This window comes from Amphiura filiformis, chromosome 5, assembly GCF_039555335.1.
Source record: "Amphiura filiformis chromosome 5, Afil_fr2py, whole genome shotgun sequence".
Lineage (NCBI taxonomy): Eukaryota > Metazoa > Echinodermata > Ophiuroidea > Amphilepidida > Amphiuridae > Amphiura > Amphiura filiformis.
In genome coordinates this window covers 12,954,766-12,976,257 of record NC_092632.1, presented here as the reverse complement: position 1 = coordinate 12,976,257, position 21,492 = coordinate 12,954,766, and the positions used below count along the sequence as shown (strand labels likewise).

The following is a 21,492-nucleotide window of genomic DNA, read 5'->3' as shown; positions in this document are numbered from 1 at the left end:
TGCGACCAGCGAAATATTCACCTATGTCACTACTCACTACCCAACTAGAGGTGAACCAAAGTTTAGCAGACAATGTCTACCTACCTGTATCATGTCCTGAATCATCCGTCTCTTCCACAGGTATTCCCTCCGGGTTATACCTCCACATGAAAATAGCATGGTCACCACCACCAGTGGAGATCACCCGTGTCTTATCATGAGAGAATCTCACGTTTGTTACATGAGCTGAATGACCAACATACTTCCTGAATTTGGCACCTAAAGGAGAATGATACCAATGTCATGAAATGAGGGTTAAATAATACATAATTTTCAATTTTAGGGTGAAATACATACTAAGTATCAATCAGACTCAAGGTTTATTTTTTAATCTTACATGTGTACATCACATGTAAGTGCCACCTAGAAATGAAGCACAGTACTGAGTAATTACGCATATTATAAATTACCAACTATAAAACATCCAAGTATGCACTATAGAAAAATTATTTAACTTACGGTGTACATCGTGGAACATACTCTTTGCGTGGCTGTGCGTAGTAAGCAGTTGTACGCAGATAGCCTCGCTAATATGGATGCGTAGAGTAGCGTTGTATGCGGAGTAACAAGCGTCATTGAATGTTCCACGATGTACACAAATTAAATAATTTTTCTATAATAAGGTTTGATTTAAATGCCTTGGTTTCCCGAATCCCTTGGTTACAAGCTTCAGAACATAACAAAACTGTTAGAAATGTATCCATGGAACCTTAATTTACACTAATACTACTGATGCAGGCATACTTCATCTGCAAGTGTTGATCAACTGGAGGCAAATGTACAGAAAACTTTGATCATATTTCTATAATTTTTAACATTTTGAAACACTACTTTATTAACCCTCATACCTTCCCCACATGATAAAAACTGCAGGATTCAAGGATGCTATGGCGTGCAATTATTAAGAGAGGGCACCGATATTCAAAGTGCCCCAACACTTTTGTCCATCTTTGTTGTTTCTTACTTCTACTCACCTCTTTTGAGAGATGGGAACCTGAAGAGTTTGACAAGCCCAAAGTCATCTCCTGTGACCATAACCTCTCCCCCATAGTATGCATCTACAGCATTGACGTCATTGGTATCGGCATACTTGGGCCATATACCATTGGCTTCTGATCCCAAGACACCTGTCCACGTTGACCATCTTATCTGCTTGATTTCCTCTGATGCTGTCACTCGTTTGCCATCTAGAGAAACAGGAATAAAATTGTCAGTGATTAATTGTGTACTATGCAAGTAATAATAATAATAATAATAGTGCCAATTAAGAGCGCTCAAGGCACTAAAACAAAAACAGAACAAAGAACAAACTAGACAAAGAAAACTAGAAGTAACTTAAGGAAAATAACTTAAGAATTACAGAATGTCTCTGACATAAGATGAATTTTTAACAACTTTTTAAACACAGTTACATTTTTAGCAGTTTTAATATATATAGGCAGTTCATTCCGTGGAGCTGAAATTGCATATGATCTGTCAACCCATGTGCAGTTGAGATTGGATATAGGTCTGTGGTTTTTGAAGAGTTCTTTATCCAAAGTAGGTTTTTTGAGGACGAACATAAGCAGTTTTTAGACTTTGTGGAAAAATTCCTGTAAGGAGCAATTTGTTGACAATGTGAGTTATGTACGGCACAAATATATCAATGTTGTCCTTAATTAGAGATGTAGGAAGAGGATCTAATTCACATGATTTTGATCATGGCAAAGCCCAATAGAAACCCAATAAATCATTTTCTCACTGGCTATGAGTATTCAAATTGAGAGTTTCAACATCCAACTGTCAACATAAAATATTCCAAGCTTTCATTATGATTAACTTGGACTTCTTTTAGACTTTCAATACTCAGTGGGCAATGGGTGGTCCACAGTGGGCAATGGGTGGTCCACTGTCTCATTTTTCCCTGAAATTGATAGTTCCATTGGATCACTTGAGAGACAGACTGCTTCAGGACAGCTCAATTAGGGGTCATGCATGTACATTGACCACATGTCCATGGTATAGTCTGTCAGTTGAGAGTAATGTCATGTTGGATTTTGCAGTGGCACATTCGAATTGCAGGTGCTAACTTAATCTCATAGGAGTATACACACACACATAGAAGAGCAATTTGTCAGTGCGCTGGTGACGCAACAATGCAAATGCACCGATTTGAAATACTATAAAATATATTTGAATCACCATATATAGTAGCAGAAATTTGCAAACATTGCATCAATTTGCATCACCATAATTCTGAAGTCTCTATGACTATAGAAAATGCCCTGTTATTTATCTTTTGATCTCAATTTCACTGTTTTCATAATCATCATTCTCCATGGTGTCATCAGCAATCATGCCTCATAACATTTTTTACTAAAATATTGAAATAACTTGGCTTCAACACATTTATCAATCTACACCTAATAAAATCAGAAACTTGTTTTTTAATTCAAAACATCAGAATTATGACCCATAAAATTAACAACTTCCACAATGAGATGAAGGAAAGCGATAGACACAGGCCATTTAATATATAAATGTGACTTAAATGGCAAAATAACCTAACTACTACAGAAGCAACATTTCAACATACAAATGTATGATGACATTGAATGTTAAAGGTTACACTGGCCTATTCATCAGCTCTACGACCCATATAATGAACAACTTCCCTAACGAGATTGAGGCAACTGATTGAAATCCATTAAATATACAAATATCATTCAAATGGCAGAACAACTTGAAGACTTCCCTAAGTAAATAGGTCACCCACCCTATTGGCTGGTGTGTATTCAATCGTCTAGACAACACCTACTTTGCTTATTTCTATGAATGAATGCGTCAACAATTATAGGCATGATGATTTCTTGGTCATTAAAATCCAAATTTATGGTATTATGAAGGCCGTAAAAAACATTGATAGATTTTCATATTATATAATGCATAATTATTTCACAGCTTTTGAAAATCTACTAAAAATTATGTTTCACTTCCAGCTTTTTTTTTGGCAAATTCAAACTTTTGTTAATTTTTTTTTCAAGATGCAAGGTAGAAAAATGTGTTGAATTATTCATTTCATCCCAGCTTGATATCTGATAGTAATCATGTTAGCTCTCCATGTATCTTTAAAAGTGGCAAACAGAGCTGGAAAAAGCAGGTACTCTATAAGCATCTTCATGGGAAATGTTGTCATTTGGAGGTAAATTTTACTCTTCCAAGTAAACAAATAGGCTACATAAGATGTTGTGTGTAATGTTGCTACCTTTGTGGAAAAGTTGACTTATCTTCCTTCTGAATTGAAACTTTTTTCAGGTTGAAAACACTTACTTCATACAAGAGGTACAAAAGCGAGATACAGTATGATCCAAGAATGCAAAGGATATGGACCCTAAGACCCAAATCATCCAAATATGTTCTTCATGTAGTTCTTATAAACATCTCATAAAAAGTAACTGACCCCCCTTAAATAATGAATGACCATTATTCAAGAACGGGCGATTGTATTACAAATCTGTAAAATGTGTTGGAAGCAGAATTTATTTCTGCACATTTTGACACCTCTTTGTAGCAATGACTAAATATTGACGTCACAGCGTACGTTTAAATCAATGTAACCCAAGATTTGAAAGTTGCAGTAAATTGTATTGATTTTGTATTCAGTATAATGGAAGGAAATCTATGTAATGATATCTAAGTGTTTTTGTATTGTATGTAAGCTTATATGTAAGTGCAACTTTCAAATCTGATTCTGGACCTTACTACATTAAATTGACCGGTGTTTTATTGTTTTCTGGGCTATCGTATCAAATGAGGGGTCAAAATGCGTAGAAATAAATTATGCTTCCAACGCATTTTACAGATTTGTAATACAATAGCCCCTTTTTGAATAATGGCCATTATTTAAGGGGGGTTAGTTACTTTTTTTTACATGTTTATATAAGAGGTATAATCGAGTCTTCGAATTTAGTTTGGGCTTACAGAACTTTCCCAAATGCCTGCACGGGTTAGAGAAATATCAATTTACTTGACTCTAAGATTTGATCTATAATAGAAACCCACTCACTTGGCATCTTGTAGAATAATCTCTCAGCAGCTCCACTATTTGTGTGTAAATACTTGCTATCCTCTGACCAATCTAAATGGGTGATGAAACTGCTACTTCCTGAACACTGTCCGACTTTCTTGTAGCGCTGCGCTGCTGCGTAGATGTCAACGTAGTTGTCGTTGGAACCGACTGCCAAGTAGGCACCATCAGGGGAGTACTTCATTTCATGCAGGACTTCTTTTCTCTCCTTTATGTGGATTATTTCTGAGAGGTCTCTGGATAAAACAGAAGAAAATTTAACATCAGATTTCAAAGAAACAAAATACTATAATGGAATATGGTTTAAGCATCAGAATTTCAGGCAACTACACTGTAATAGAAAATTGTAATGGATTTGGGTTTGAAAATGATAATTTCAAACAAGCAAAGTGCTAAATGGCTTAAGACTAGGCATGTTCACTTAAATGGTTAACACATACATGTAGATTTCAAACATGATGTTGAATACTAAATCAGGTTGCATGGAATGGGTACCCATGCGCAATGATATATAATTCTTTGTTGGTTCCAAAGGAGCAACAATTATATGAATACTTGGCACAAGTTTGGAATAACTGTCACTCCAATTGATTAGAATCAGAGCTGAGTTTTATGGTTAGGGGTGAGGTTAGGGTTAGAATTAAGAGATGATGGTTACGCTTAGGATTATGGTTAACAGTGGCTGCCACTATTTTAAATTGCTACAAAGGTATAAGGGCTAGAAGGGATTTCCTTTTTTCTTTTCCTTCTCTTCTTTTACCTTGTCTTTCATAAATAACATCTACAGTGAAAGTGATATGAGTGATAAACACTGAACATATTTTTTAATCCTGGTACAGACAATACACAATGCTCAACTACATTTAATTTGTTTTGTTCAACAGATCCAGATCTGTTGAAGATCCAGATCACAACAATAACAGTTGTAATACATGGTACTCTCCTCAGGACTGAGAAGATCCAAATGTTTAAGGTAACAGGTTAAGGTCAATGCTGAAGTCAGGCAGGAACAGGAAATTGTACAAACCAATAGGACTTTGAAAGGACACATTCTCTGCAAAATCACAATTCCTGATATGTCTGGAATGTCTATAACCTGGCTAGTTAAACCGGACTTTCTGTTTAAACATTATTTCCCATAGAATGTAAAAGATGTGGTATTGGATAACACATAGTATTACACATCAAACGGAATAGAGCCGTATTGATGACATAGGATCTACTACTTTTAAGTAGTAGATCCTATGTCCCCTCTAACATTTGTGAAATATATGGAAAAAATATTTTAGAAATGTAAAAATGTAAAGTGGTAGGCCTATGTGTTGTCTTATACGTTTTACACATATGGGCCAATTTAACATGCCACACATCATTGCGTTTGATTTTGATTAAATTTAATAGCATAATAAGAAGAAAACAACCTGCTCAGATTCAACTGTGCAACCAATTATATAATGTTACTTACTTGGATTTGAATACTATGAATGAACCATCAGCCATGCCAACAGCAAGATGTGTACCATCATTATTGAATGCTACAGATCGGATATTCTGATCAACCTCAGTTCGAGACATCAACGTATTATCCTCCATGCTCCATATTCTGTCAGAAAAACAAAATAATAATGATAATCTTGGGATGAACATATGATTACTCCCTTCATTCAATTCTTTTTATTCTTCTTAATACATTTCAATTACCAAGTTTCCAATGGATTTATCATCAGTCACAACAATCAAGGTAAAGGTGGGTGGTCTGATTGTAGCACATGATGTTTTCCACCTCGCATTGAGGCCCATCACCCACATTCTTATTCCAAGTAATAAAGTCACATTGCTCCAGCGGTTTGGATTCTACAGCAAAAATGTGTTAACCAAACTACCATGTTTTTGTTCATACTACCACCTAAAGGAACGAAACATATTGTAGGCTTCGGTTATGAAAAAATATGAGCTTTCACCTACTACCAACATCTGCATTTTGATGGAAAAGGGTGGGGGTGAGGCCGTCAATTAGGTCACATATCTTTAAATTCCTCTGCTCTTAGTATAGCACTAGTTTTCCTTTTAATTTGATGGAGGAAGATTGACTATCACTTGGTTTCTGTAAATATATATGATATGTACAAATTCTGGGTTCTTTTTCACATTAAAAAAAGGAGGCGGGCTTCAGATATTCTATTCTTATCTTCGACAAAGAACTGTTTCTGTAAAATGTACCCAAGTCTTGTTCTTGTACGGCTTTTACATGGTGAGGTGAAAATATTACTTGTAATTGTCCAAATTGCAGGCAAACATAACTTAACCTGCATTTTTTTCTCCTTCTAATTTATTTTTCCCATTCCTTCTTTTTGGATTTGGTGGGGCAGTCTTAGAGGTGCATAGCACCTGTTCGCTCCAGCCATTCACTAGACCTTTTTTTAATTTGTTCCTTTTAAGATATTGTGTAATTTTTGATGTAACTTATGTGCTGTGCAATATTATATTTTTGTAATTCTGTGCCAGTGATAAAGTGTAATAAATAAATAAAATTAATTAATTAATTAATTAAAACACCAATGCCTCTTGAAACTATAGGACATACACTAACATCGTCAAGTTCACATACAACCAAGGATCAACACACATAAAGGAATCTATGCATTCCATAACTATAATTATATCATGGCAGCATTCTGTCTCTGTTTGGATCTGAAACTACACAAGCTTACATCCTTATATGACCACACACCCACCAGAATAATGTGGCAATATAAGTCTGACATTGCTACATTCTGTAAGGAGTCCAGCAATCACTTTACTAAACTGTATTTCAATCATGTTGTGTAACTTTATTTGTTTCAATCTGACACCACCAAACAGGAACATATTCAAACAGTGTGACCACCCATCTAGATATTAGTGGTCCACACCCTTTATATCTCCTTTCCTATTTCAATTATAAAATTTTAAAAAAATTGTTAAGATCTGAAACTTCCAAACATACCAATAACATCCTTATAACATGGTCACACCCACTATACAGTGACTTGTTCTATATACTGTGTCTCTTCTCAAGTTGAGAGTAACACCATGTTGGATTTCTCAATCAGTGCATTTACATGGTTGCGTCGCCAGCATGCAGACAAATTGCTATTCTATGCTTGTTTATACCAGGCATGAGACTGCACTTTCCTAAAAAAAAACCTGAAAATGCATGTGAAATTGGGCAAAAAGTACCAAAAACAGGCTGAAATTAAATAAAGTTGTGAAAATTTTGACTAAAAAAAAAACTAAATTGAGTTTTAAAACTGAAAATTCTTATGCCTGGTTTACGCCCCCACAGCATTAAGTAAGCATGCACAATTCAAATTTGCCACTGCAATATCTAACATGACGTTACTCTCAACTTGACAAGACAGACTATAGTTCTGAATATACAAAATTGTGCAATGACAAATCTGTCAATTTTGATCACAATCTGTAAATAGTCTTCCAAACTCTATATTAACCTATTTTTAACAACTAAAAGATTACAAAGTATACTTTTTTCTAAGCAATCTTTAGAACAACAAACAGACCACTATGGAAGCCATTAGTTTGATAAACAATTGGAATTAATGTTTCAAAGTTTAATGACCTATTGTCACAGTGATCAAAACCAGGCCAAATTTAATATGTCACTACAAAACTTGTGCTTTGTGCTTGTTTGTATATGTACAAAATGTGTGACAGTGAAAAGGAAAATATGGGTTAAAATGCCTCTTTCCCCATCCTCCCATCATTTTTTTAAAAATTTGGGTGTGACTCTTCTATTGTTAATTAAGCAATGTCTGTTAAATGGATTGATTGATAATGGATTGAGATGGATTGTCATTTCAATCCTTTTCCCCCTTTTTCTTTAATTTGGAAACCAACAAAATCCGTCATTCCTAGCCTTCACCATCTCCATCTTAGAAATGGAGTCAGTAAAGTAAAATCAAATTTTGAGATTTTCTCAAAAACTGTTCATTTTTGGAGGAATCTGTTATGCTAGTTGGATTCCTTGTATCATTTCCTTTCTGAAAATGTATACTTTTCTATACTTCTCATCATTACATTTAGAGATACAATAAAAAACAATTCTAATTTACTGACTCGAGAAAGGTATACAGACTATAAAAGAAAAAATGTTTATTATAATTGAAATTATCAAATATACCAACAACATTCTTACACAGGATCACACCCACTGCCCTGTTCCAAATTATCCACACCCATCGGGCATTCTAATAACTTACAAAATCACAAAAAAATATTGTTTGTTTAGATGTGAAACATCCATACATCCTATATTATGTTGACAACACACACACCCATCATATATTGATCACATCATATTACAGCTTCCTGTATATGAAATTACATTTCATGAGTGGGATGAACCTCCCTGGATGAAATTACAGACTACAAATAACACTTCATAAAAAGGAACTAATGAACCAAGAAAGCATTATAAGCAACAAAATAAATACTCCACCTTTAAAGGTGGGTGACCAGATTGACAGTCTCAGTCCCCACTTTACCCCATCAAAATTGCAGATTTTGATATCAGGTGTAAGCTCATATTTTTCTGACAGAATGAACAAAAACATGGTACATAGTTTGGAGGTACAATACTCTGGAAGTAGACCACTGTGATACACATTAATTTTTTGCTTCTAGAATCCCAGGTGGTGGCGAATTGCATTCTCTAAATTCAGTAAATTTTCATCGTCAACCGTGTAATTGAATGGGATTATTTTGAAATTTTAAAACGCTTGAAATATCACAAACAAATAGGCCTATGTTGATAAATAATATAAATACAAGCTAAAACCATTGGGGTTCGATAATGAACCCCACAAAACGAAGCGACTATATTGGAAAATGCCATACGGCCGGGCGGTTTCACAAGTTGCCGGCTCGATCATGTCATCCGCCGCCTATAGAATCCAAACCATTGGAAGTATTTAACTCGGAACTTGGAATAAAGATGTTTGGGTGATGTGCCTCAATGTGAGGTAGAACACATCATATATTACAATTTGACCACCCTCTTTTAATTACTCATTACAATCTAGTCTAAACTTTGAATAAAAGATATATTATTTTTAACAAAGTATAATGTTAACAGCAGTCTTTGTTTAATAAATGAGGAAAATGTATATTATCTATTTGAAAACATATTAATTAGACAGATTTTCCAGGCAACAATTTACAAGTTCATGATCAAAGTTACTTTCAAAACCTTGGTAGCCAATACAATACAAGTGCATACACTCAAAAATCTCAAAAGGTAAAATCAACAAGTTTAAGGGACTTCAAATGGGTAAAATGCCCAGGTTAAAGCACTTGCAATGCATTGTAAGTGGGTATTTAGGTCCCCACAATATTTAGATTGATAATAAGTATAACAAAACACAATTTCATAAAACTTGGCAAACCCAGCCACATTCAGGTAGGATTGTTCAATTTGTAATCCAATCAGATTCAATGAAACACTGTCACAACAAGTTTCTTTCACTTCTTGTCATTACGAATAGAAAGACAATCATTTTTTTCCTGAATTGAGTCTTATCCCAGCTGTATTGTGAAAACCAAATGGACCATTTTCTTGTTTGGTTACAAAGAAAAATGTGATTATAAAGTAATTAAGGGGACATTAATCATTTCATCTATTTTGAATAATTTTTGTCAGAAATCACAATAAATTTCAAACAGGATTTAAGCTGTCCATGCTTGGGTAAACAGGTCTTACAATTCTTGAAATATTGCATTTTATTGAATAAATATGGCTAAAATTATTTGTTTTTATACACTTTTGCTGTGTATCAAACACTGCAATGCCAAACGATGTTCTATTCTTTGGTACGCTTTATAGAGGTTATCATTGATATATGTGGCTCGATATGATCCAACCGCAGAGGTTTAAACAAATTAACATCAAAATATATAAGAAAATCAAGTATGCTATGCATGTACAGATTTCAGAAATAGTACATTGGCTATACAAGTTGATGATAACTCAAGAGTTTTTTTAATTGTCCCATTTGGCCTGGTTTGATCATGTGACATACTCCAATCATCACTCTCATCTTCATATCTTGATTATGATTTTAGTACCTTGGGTTTCTGCATTTGTTAGATTTTTCAATCCAAGTGCTTCTTTTTACGGGTTGTCATTGAAAAAATGAGGGAAAAAACACATTTCTACTTTGAGTAATAATCTACCATTTTCTGACAATGTAAGTTCACAATGCTGCATGCCTTACTACCTAAAGCAACAGGTTGTACATGAATTTTCCTCTTCAGGTGATATTGTATTATTATGAATTAACCCATAGACCCTGTCTGATACCAACAATGACAACTTAGTGTCAGCTGAACTATTATTGCGACATGCACGGTTTCATCTCAATGATTGGTAGTATAGACGATGATCTTGAACAAACATTGCTTCTTACAAGCTAATCCAACATACAATGTATGAAATTACTGCTCTTCACTGGGCTATATAGATTGCACTTTTTTAGGGAATCAACCCTTTGTTTCAAAAACATTTTGGTGGTACATGTATTATTATTGGCAACCCTTGCATCAAAATAGAGCCCTTTTCTGGTGTGGTATAATTTTTCTCCTTTTTAAAAATTGAAACAGGGAATTTCCCAGTTTATTAATTTCAAACTGAGAATCTCCCAATTTATAGTTCTCCATTTTTGCAGTTGGGACTTTCCAAATATGTTTTCAACAAAACTTTGTCCTAGGAACAAAGTCTGTGACATCAACCATGGTCATCAGTAATTACCATATTCGTTCAATTTACCGCCCATGCTCCTATAAGCGACTTTACTACACATGATCCTACATAATGATCCTCCATCATTATGTGCAGGATTCAACCACACATGTATCAAAGATGGAACTATCTATCGATACAGCAGAGTGGGCAATGCTAGTTTTTCCTATGGTGGTTATCCACTTCACTCATGTGCGACTTCTAACAAACGGAGCTGGTTCCCGTAATATTCCTCATTCAAACCAATTCAATGTATGACCTCAGAGTTACCTGCATGAATTTGGCGGGTTATTTTGAAACAGTCATGGCTGCACATGTACGTTGTTTTCAATTTTCTTGTTCCATTTCGCACTGATTTCCGTGTTGCCAATATCGCTTATCACACAACCTAAGCGCTCGCCCAATATGTGCAATGTAACGTCACTACAGCCCATGTATCAAAACATGGTGACTTCCACTGATGACTTTAATTAATTAATTACACTAATTAGCAAAAGTGTTCGATTCTAACAATATTGTCAATGTAACTAGAAAGGCAAGTACTACCGGGTGTCCCAAAAGTCCCTTAACATTGTGAATTTGCCATAACTTGCGTTAGGTTAATAGTGTTGTTACAGAAATTGCACAGTATATAGATAATTCTTTTAGAAATGTTATGATACCAAACATGCCTATGTGGTCATAACCCTTTGGCATGAAATTAATGGATATCTATCGTACCGTCAAACCCACTTTTATAAACGCAAAATAAGTCTCGTCATTTGAGACGTGAACACGATATAACGTGTTATCATTTTAAAAGCTGTTTTGTTTAATTTGGCTGTGTTTGTTTGATTGTTTGTTTGGTTGTTTTCAATGCGTAATCTTCACTTTCTGTTTTTTCTGGTTTTTTTTATAGAAACTACTTAAGATCTTTTCTGAGGATTCGATGAACAGTTGTACGCGGTACGTTGTTCTCCATTGAAAGTCGACGTACTGATCGCCTTGGGCTTTTCGCCACCGCCTTCGTATGACATCAATGTTTGTAGCCGATCTTTCTGTTCTTCCACGTCCTGCCCGAAGTAGATCATGAACAGATCGTTGATAGGAATTTCAGCACTAGTTGCTGGATTGTATTTCGGCTGGGTAGTGCATAATTTACATTAAACTGTTCCTTAAACATTGCTTCAGTGAGTTTGTCCGACTTTGTCTCGGCAGAGAACCATACGACCTGAATCCGTTGATCTATAGGAAATTCATCTTCACTTCAACTGTTTTAAAGTAAAGTTTAATATTGTCAATATTATCCTAATTATAATCTAAAACAGCAGTCACGCTTACGCTAAGCCATGTAATCCATGAATGTTCATACATAAATGTAGCGTGCGCGTGAGTGAACCAACTCTATTGTTCAGGGAAGTACATCATTCATGTTCTTGAACAAAGAACACATGAGCTTGCTTTTGTGGGTTTGATACACACATATGTACAATCGCACAGTAAGGTCAAAGGGTCATCAATAATGCTGTTTTTGGTATCAGAATAATTCTAAAAGATCAATCTATATGAATATGTTCTCCATTTTGGTATGAAGTAGGAAATATTTGAGATATGGCCAATTCACAATGTTAAGTTACTTTTGGGACACGCTGTACAATGTCCTTTTAAAAAATCGTCGGGCTGTTTCCTTTAATGGAACAAATATGGTGCATGACTCCAATGAACAGCTTTCATACCTGACTGTTTGATCATCACTCCCTGTGGCAAAGATAGGTTTCTTGGGGTGTACAGTAAGAGCCCACAGCTCTCCTTCTGCATGGCCTTGTACTAGGATTCTTGGTTTATCTGGTTCCCTGATAAACACCTCTATGATTTCACTGTCCTGTGTACCAACGAGGACACGGTCGCCTCGTCGGTGAGCACTTCGTATTGAAAGACCTGAGAATCAATAAACATATGGTTAGAATGTAAACCTGAATTCACCATGATTATAAACACCTTCTGTATACTTCCCCCCCCCCCCCAAAATAAATTAAGGAGCAAAACTCCTATATCTGGCCAATAGTTTGCTAGCAAACTCTACACAGACAGAATTACCATATTTCCTTGGAAGCATTTATTTTATTAGTGGTCATTTTAGATCCATAATTCCCATTAAAATCATTAGGTAAGCTTAAAACTCATGCTGAATTGACTAATATGAACTAGAAACACTGACTTCTGGTTCACTTCCCGGTTTCCGCCTGATTTATTGACATGTGTACAACTTGGTAAGCTGACTACACAAGATAGCATGGAAATATCGGCATTTTTGAAACATCTTGGTTGAAAAAAGTGCTTGGGGCATTTATTTGAGGGGCGACTATACGGTAAATGGGAAATACGGTATGTAGGTCATATCAAACCAGCTTTGTAGAAGACAGATATTGAGGATTTGAGTAATGTCATGAAATTATCCTTTCTTGACCCATTTTCACACTAACTGTTCATGTATTTGATTCTCGGACACAACATGTACATTTGAAAGCAACAAGTGCATCCCACAATCGTAGGACTGTAGAGTAAACTACACACGACTCAAAACAATCAAACCAATCACGCTATGCCATTTGTTTCTAACACAGCTGATCTCTAAGGTTCACATGTACATATATCCCAGAATTAACTAAATCCACACATTTTAGTCCATAATAACATACCTCTGTAACCTACATCGCTGTCTGCTAAGTTTATTCTGACGACTGGAGCAAATGTGGTATCCCAAAGACGCACGCATCCATCTCTACTTCCGGTAGAATAACCTTCATCTGACATGTCCATGGTAAAGATACCAGCCTGAAAGGTAACATTGTTTTTAAAAAAATATAATAACCTTGACTAAGTGGTACCATATCATGTGCCATTTCTCTCTTTTCCTTTCAGAGAATTTTAGCTGTTTACAAAAAAAATAGGTATATGAACAACTGTTAAAGGAACTCCTTAATTATTTACTTTTTTATTTCATTCAAAGATGATCATGATCATAACTGTGATTCTGAAGCAAAAATAGCCAAAAAACTGACAACTTTAGTGAAACAAAAAATATTGAATTCAACTGACACACTTCAAATTTTCATGGCAGTCCACATATTATTTTCCTCTTCTCCATCTCAATGCAGAAATCTGATACCAGCACTTGTACAGTATACATATATTCCTTTCTCATTAATTCCTATTTTTAAGTGCTTAATAACAAAATAATGTTTTCTCTCTTCGGGATAAGTATTTTTCTTGTTCATTGCTTTTCCCTTTTCTGATGCTTCAAACATTATCATTCTCTAATGCACCCATCAAGTGCTGCAATTACATATCAAATTTAACTTCAATGTTTTCCTGTAACCCTCGTTGATTGCTATTTAATAACATTCTTGTCATAATTGCAGTAGGGCCCAAAGTTATTGTAAAAGCTACTACTTAAATCACTGCGTCTTACTAAATAGTTGTCAAGACACATTCACAGCAGAAACCTCTTCTATCCATCATTATGCTTTGATAAATCCAAGTGTGAGAAAATATTGTATCCAAAACATAACAATGATAAAATTGGATGCTTTACGCCCAATATTTATTTGTCTCGCTATGAGTTTTAAAATTTTGGACTAGACGAAGTAGAGTCCAATATTATTAAAACTCATTGCGAGACCAATATGTGGGCTCAATCGATCCAATTTTATATCAATATTGACAGCATGGACACCTACATTTGGGTAGTAGATAGATATGTGGACAACATTCCTTGGTTTGACCACGTCTCAATTGAGTGATCGGCAAATTAGATAAATAGGGCCAAGCACTCTTCATCCACTTGTACATCACCTCTGCCTCTTAATTGGAATTCATTATTGTGGATTCACAGGAAGAGCAACAAAATGTCTTACTTTCACACTTCTTTCTAAGTGTTTTTGTTTCAAATTAATCTGTTCAATGATTACTTACCCCATGTGCATTTTGTATGACTCTTTGCAAGTTGTTCCCACTCCATACATAAACATCACCACTTAGTGTTCCAGAGTATGTCACATCATTTGGTGCAAAAGAAAGGCACAATATAGTCTGTATTTCCCCTGCCTTGCCAAAAATCCCCTTCTTGGCAGTCATGGAATTGCCGCATAATCCCCAAAATTTGATGTGTTTTACACCGCAGCTCACAAGGCAGTTTTCTTTGAAGGGGTTGAACTGACAATCAAAAATCTACAGAAAAACAAAATATATACAGGTTTATTTTTTTACAGAAATCTGGATGCCACATTTAAATAAACAGTTGTAAGACTATGATTTTCTTCATTTTTAGGTAAGAGATTGTAAATGCATGTCATGGGGGATGGGGGTTGATAGAATTTCTTTCCCTTTGAGGTGGGAGGGAGATTGCTAATGTGCATCATAGGGTATCACATTTTCTACAAACCTGGGCGTTTAAGTCAGTCATTTTCAGGGGCACTTATTAAATCAAGAAATGAAATGAAAGTTTAAAGTTTGCATGCATAAAAATTCAAAAAATCTGAAGTCAAAATCATCATAATCCTAAACAGGAAGGTTTAGGAAGTAATTTTATTCAGGCATTTGATAAAATCTAGTTGCAAAGAAACATTGAAAAGAGAAGCCCATAGACAAGTGTCATCTGAAATATTCTATAGGAGTGCTTATTAGGGGAAGGGCACTAATCAGGTTGAATGTAGTATAGGTCATATTAAGGGATAACCCTGAAAAGGGTGAATATCTGTTTTCTTTCCCGGTTTCCAAAACATGTGTCCTTCTCAGTTTCCTAATAGATTAAAGCCAGAATTATAGGTTAATTGCTGCAAACTACCAAACTCCAAACAAATCATTATCATAATACACATTTAAACCAAATAGATCAACACTTCTTCATAAACCTTTTTTTTTCTGCACAAGTTTTTGGACATTTTTGGTTCTACTCTCATATCAAGGCATAAATATTTTGAAACTAGAGCGGTTACCGCACCAAAGCTGATCCATGGGGCTTTGGCAGTATATTGTGGTATACCATTTGTCACCTGGGCGTTCATACCTTCTTGGAAGGTATGTGAAAAGGACCCAAAATAGGAATATTGACCTAAGTCTTATAAGGAAGTGTCACCCCCAGTGGGGAAATTATTTTTATTATATTCATTATTCTGTACTTTTTTTCTCTTTGATTTGACACCACTCAGGGGGTCATACTTTCTTGGCAGTTCAAGATATATGAAAAGAACCCACAATTATTGCCCCAGGTCTTTTGAGGAGTGTCACCCCCATTTGGGAAATTATTTTAATTATATTCTTTACTTTTTTGTCTATCATTTGACACCACTCAGGGGGTCACGCCTTGGCATTTCGAGATATGAAAAGGACCCAAAATAGGAATATTGACCCTGGTCTTATGATGAGTGTGACCCCAGGTGGGGAAATTATTTTTATTATATTCTTTACTTTGTTGTTCTCTTTCATTTGACACCACTCGGGGTACATACCTTCTTGGCATTTTGAGATATAAAAAGAACCCATAAGAATATTGACCCAGGGCTTATTATGAGTGCCACCCCCAGGTGGGAAAATATTTTTATTATATTCTTTATTTTTTTCTCTTTCATTTGACACCACTTGCGGGGTCATACCGTATTGGCATTTCGAGATATGCCCATTTTAGACCACATGGTTAGTCAGTCTGAAAGTAACGAAGTAAGTAAGATACACTCATATAGGCTGATACCATTTCATGGTTCAGCAAAAAAAAATGCTTTTCACATCAACCAAGTTATTCTTGCAATGTACATTAACACTACCATAAGCTGACCTACATGTACATGTATTTCATCCAAAGCTCTTCCTGAAAGACTTGATTCTTTGGTAGATTAGAATTTAATTATTTAGTGATATTCCCACATGGGATAATTTTAAGTGTTGTGTGCCCTGAAAAACCAATATTCTCAACACATGAAGTGGACCAATGCCAAATAACCCAGGGAATTAACATCATCTACCAACCAAGCTATACTTAACTTTAACCATGAACCACCAAGTAAAAAAAAAAAGAATTCACAGGTATCGGTCGAATATTATTAAAGCATTCCTAGACACGATCCACATAACCTCAAGGCGAGGTCTATTTTCCTTGCCGTTACAAGGCCTCTAGAGATTCTTGTACCAACAATACTTGGTTTTTAATAAGCTAGACAGACAGATAGAATCGCTGTCAGAACCTCATCTAATGTAAAGTCAAGTAGGTGTAAGATTACGACAATGGTGAATAATTATCTGGCTTTTCACCACAAAATACTTTGTCACTTCATTTTGTGCTTTCCCTATTCCATTAACGACAAAACAGGTTCACCTGTATTTCAACACTTGAATCCCTAACATTATACACATCCTTTTCTCCTTGATCTATAGAGATGTCACTTGGGTATTGGGTATAGTTTTGAGAATAGAGAATTCAAATACATATCATTGTTCAATTGCAAGAGCTGCCATTTGCAACATTGACATGTAGCCTACATATCCCATTCTTACTACTTCCCTTCTTAAAACAACATGCAAAAGAACATTTTGAAAGGATTCCTTGCAGGCAACCTGCAAGTCAATACTTCACACTGCAAAAAGAGTGTAGTTTTCATGAGGCACCTATCATACTCTTTTTGCAGTCATGGGGTCATAAATGTAAAGCAAATTTTAAAACAAATGCATATGTTATGTATCCATTCAGTCCAAAAATAGAGAGAAATTGCTATAAAGTCAAATAACATTTCATCTGTAAATATAATACTTTCTGTTTGTAACATTTTCTAAGTGAATATAAATATCAGGTAATAACTGTAAAGCAAATTTTCAAACAAAATTATGTTTAGAATCCACAAAAGTCCAAATAATATAAGGAAATTGCAACTTTCAAAAGTCAATAATCTTATATGGATATCTGTAAATATCTGTAAATAATATATATGTATATACTTTCTGTTTGTGACATTGCAAATATTATTCTAGGGGATATAAATACTAGTAATTGTACAAGCTGTGATGTGATTTTCTTATCTCACAACAAATCACTTTCAATTGTTTACTATGCCCATAGAGTTAGAGCAACTATGCCTTTAAAAAATTCTTTGGTTACATATTATGAGATGAGGAAGAGAGACTGAATCTGTACTAAAACAATTGCAAATAATATACATGCATCTTTAAGGTGGGTCGGAGGGGAGTAAGACCTAGCAGTCTTTGCAATCAAATATTAAAACAAATAAAGCTGACACATGAGAGGAATGGTATGGATTCTAATTAAGGTGATCCCAAGGTTCTCTTTTTTGTATTCATATGATATATATTATTGGTAATAACTCAAGAATGGCCTGACCTATGAAAAGATAAAAATGTGATGGAAAGGTATTTATATTAAGAATTTAAATGTCTAAAACTGGAAAATATGGCTATTTCATCCCACTCGCCTTAACACAATAGTAGGTTATTATTAATCAGACTTAAAGAGCCGTAATTGGTGACCAGGCCAGCCAAGCACCATATCTGTCACCAATAGTACCCATAAAATTTGACCCTATTGACCTCTTTTCTATTTCTAAGATTCAAACCTGTTTACAAGTTGTCAAATTCCTTATACTAGATCGTATATTATCCAATTATGAACACCTCCCTGGTGTGTGTAGTTGGGGTGGTCAATACGGCCCTTTAAGGTGGTATTGGATGCATTTTCTAGAAATTAGAAAATGCTTTGAGCATGTTTTAAACAGAGTAATTGAGTAGGGTAAAGTACACTAATCAATATGCCTTTTGTTTGGAGCAAATCGGACATACGGTTTCCATAATACATCAATTTATATTTTCTTTGTATCCTATTGTTTTTGTCAATAATCAATGTAGTTAATGAGGTAAAATGACTGCAAAGGCTCATGAATATGTAATTTTAGCCAATATTCTGCTAAAAATCAATGCATAAATGTTCAGGGTACTTTTATTTTACATAATTTTGCCCTGAAACTTGGTCAAAGTGTTTCTAATATGTCCTAATGTATTATATAGTGAAGCCCCCCTCTAATTTGCATATTTGCATAATTAATGAGCTAATTTGCATAAATGCTAATTAATTATGCAAATATGCAAATTAGGGGGTGGCTTCACTATATAATACATTAGAACATATTAGAAACACTTTGACCAAGTTTCAGGCAAAAGTATGCAAAATTAAAGTACCCTGAACAATTATGCATGGATTTTTAGCAAAATATTGGCAAAAATTATATGTTAATGAGCTTATCCAGTCATTTTAGCTCATTAACTTTATTGATTATTGATCAAAACAATAAGATACAAAGAAAATATAAATTGATATATTTTGACAACCGTATGTCCGATTGACTCCAAACAAAAAGCATATTGATCAGTGTACTTTGCTCTACTCAATTAATCTGTTTAAAACATGCTTAGAGTACTTTTATAATGCCTCCATAACCACCTTAAGGTGGAATCCCCCCGGTTGTGGTAAAAAAAATTAACTTTACAAATTGGAATTAAGGAAAGAAATACCTTTCTTTTGCTTTTTGTTTGGCAACAATCGGAGCTTCCATTCAAAAGTTATATTCAAAAATGTAACTTCGTGAGGCAATTTTTTTTAAATTAATTCTTATGTATTTTATTGTTTTCTCAAGCTGCGATATTTAACGTTTTTCCATTTAAAAATTCATATCTCAAAAAATAATCAAGATTTTGACCTCAAATCTTCATTATTATTTGTGATAATTCAAGTGTGTCTTTTCCAAATCAAAATTAAAGTAAAACAGTGTTAAAAATCCTAAAAACAGTGTTTCTAGACTAAAATTCACTAAATTGCTGATATCTTGAAAACTTTTTTTCGCAAACGCATGTCCACACGGAACACAATATCTCAAAAAGTATTTGAGGTATGGACTTCAAATTTGAACTGAGTGTTGCTGATATGCAGGGCTATAAATTAGACTAGAAGTTTTTAATTCCAAGCTTGGGAACTATGTTGTTGCTATGGCAACATCAAAATAGCATACAACAATAATTATTAAATTTTGAATTTGACCTTTGACCTCCCGGTAGACCCCAAGACATCACATGATTATCATAATTCTAGTTCAGATTCGAGTCCTGCCTATGAAGAACACATTCCCAAAATTTCATTTCTATTGCTAAAATACTTTTTGAGATATCATGTACCAAAGGCCTCTACCTTTGAAATTCACCAAACCATATGGCAGCCGTTACCTATGGCAACGGGTGATATGACCAACAATCTAAGTATTGGATTTGAAGGTATACATTCAAGGTATACATGCCACCTAGTTATGGGAAGTTTCATTCACTAAGTTTACCTATACAAGCTTTTGATTCCAGATCACCCAAACCGGGGGGATTCCACCTTAATGGAGTGAAACATACTTTCATTGTGCCTCATTTTATAACATGCAATTTAGCATCTGCATGTCCACATTTTTTTTACCTTGCTGTTATTAAATGTGTTTTCAAATGTTTGTTCTTGTAACACGGAAGGAAAGGACTTTCTAGTCTATTTTCCTTTCCTGAATTACCATTTACTGATTCACTTGTATGAACATTATTTTTGTAATGTGTATCTATGGTAATTCAAATTATAATATTTTTATTAATAAATATTATTGATTACAGACAAAATTTCAAATCAAGTGCTAGTAGGCCATAACACAGTTTTGTACACCTTCTTTGAATTGCTTACCCTTTGTGTATGTCCTGTGACAGTGGACAGAATTTTACCTCTCTTCCAATCCCAAACATTGATGATATTCTGAGGATCCAAGCCAACAGACACCAAACGCTGAAAAACAAAAGCAATTAATGGGGGGAAAAAAGAGCCAATCAATTTTGGAAACCATGATGATTATTATGTGCTATGAAAATTATCCAACTCAATAACAATAGTCATTTCTCTATTGGGCACTTATTATTTATGTCAGTCAAAATGGACATTTTCCAAAACAATATTGTAATTCACAATTACATAATTATAAGCATTGTGAGCAAATGCCAGCCATTATTTTACAATGCTCATAGGTTTAATGTGATTTGACATATATGCATAATTGCATATGACATTTTTGTACCAGATAATATCAGCAAAAGGTGCACTGACAGGGGAAGGGGTGCCATACCTAGACTGCAAGTTAGAAAGTCCAGGGGGAAACTAATTTCTGATTACAGGCTTCTTTTTTATTTGTTCATTAAGTTAAAGGTAAACAAAAACCTATTCCTTAAGGGCCCTAATAGCAATGTTTGCACAGTATTTTTGAGGGACCTGTGAACACGTCAGATACACCAAATTGCATTGTGAATACGAGGAATGTCCTTTTGATAATGATATCAAATAATTTATGATTTTTTTTTAATTTGCGATATAATATTGGGCCTACATTTTATGGCAAATTATTAAAATTGATATTTTTAAAATTTAACAGTCCTCAAAGTTAACTATATAAGTCTAATGATATGTACTTTCAGTGTATGTAGCTGGGAGGAAAAGCCTACCATCATTTGAATATGTTGACCTTTCATATTGAAGATATACATT

The 21,492-nt window shown here is 34.6% G+C and overlaps 1 protein-coding gene across 6 annotated transcripts in view; it reads right to left on the bottom strand.

Moving 5' to 3' along the window:
• LOC140152651 (echinoderm microtubule-associated protein-like 6) overlaps positions 1-21,492 on the bottom strand; it is a 78,678-nt gene that overhangs the window by 30,506 nt on the left and 26,680 nt on the right. For all 6 annotated transcript variants that reach the window (XM_072175087.1, XM_072175091.1, XM_072175086.1 and 3 more), the window contains exons 3-10: positions 20,644-20,742; positions 14,856-15,110; positions 13,580-13,715; positions 12,617-12,818; positions 5,571-5,708; positions 4,085-4,341; positions 1,014-1,226; positions 85-258 (exon numbers count right to left, since the gene is read on the bottom strand). In XM_072175087.1, the coding sequence (XP_072031188.1) occupies positions 85-258; positions 1,014-1,226; positions 4,085-4,341; positions 5,571-5,708; positions 12,617-12,818; positions 13,580-13,715; positions 14,856-15,110; positions 20,644-20,742 (1,474 nt within the window). The remainder of the gene's footprint in view (positions 1-84; positions 259-1,013; positions 1,227-4,084; positions 4,342-5,570; positions 5,709-12,616; positions 12,819-13,579; positions 13,716-14,855; positions 15,111-20,643; positions 20,743-21,492) is intronic.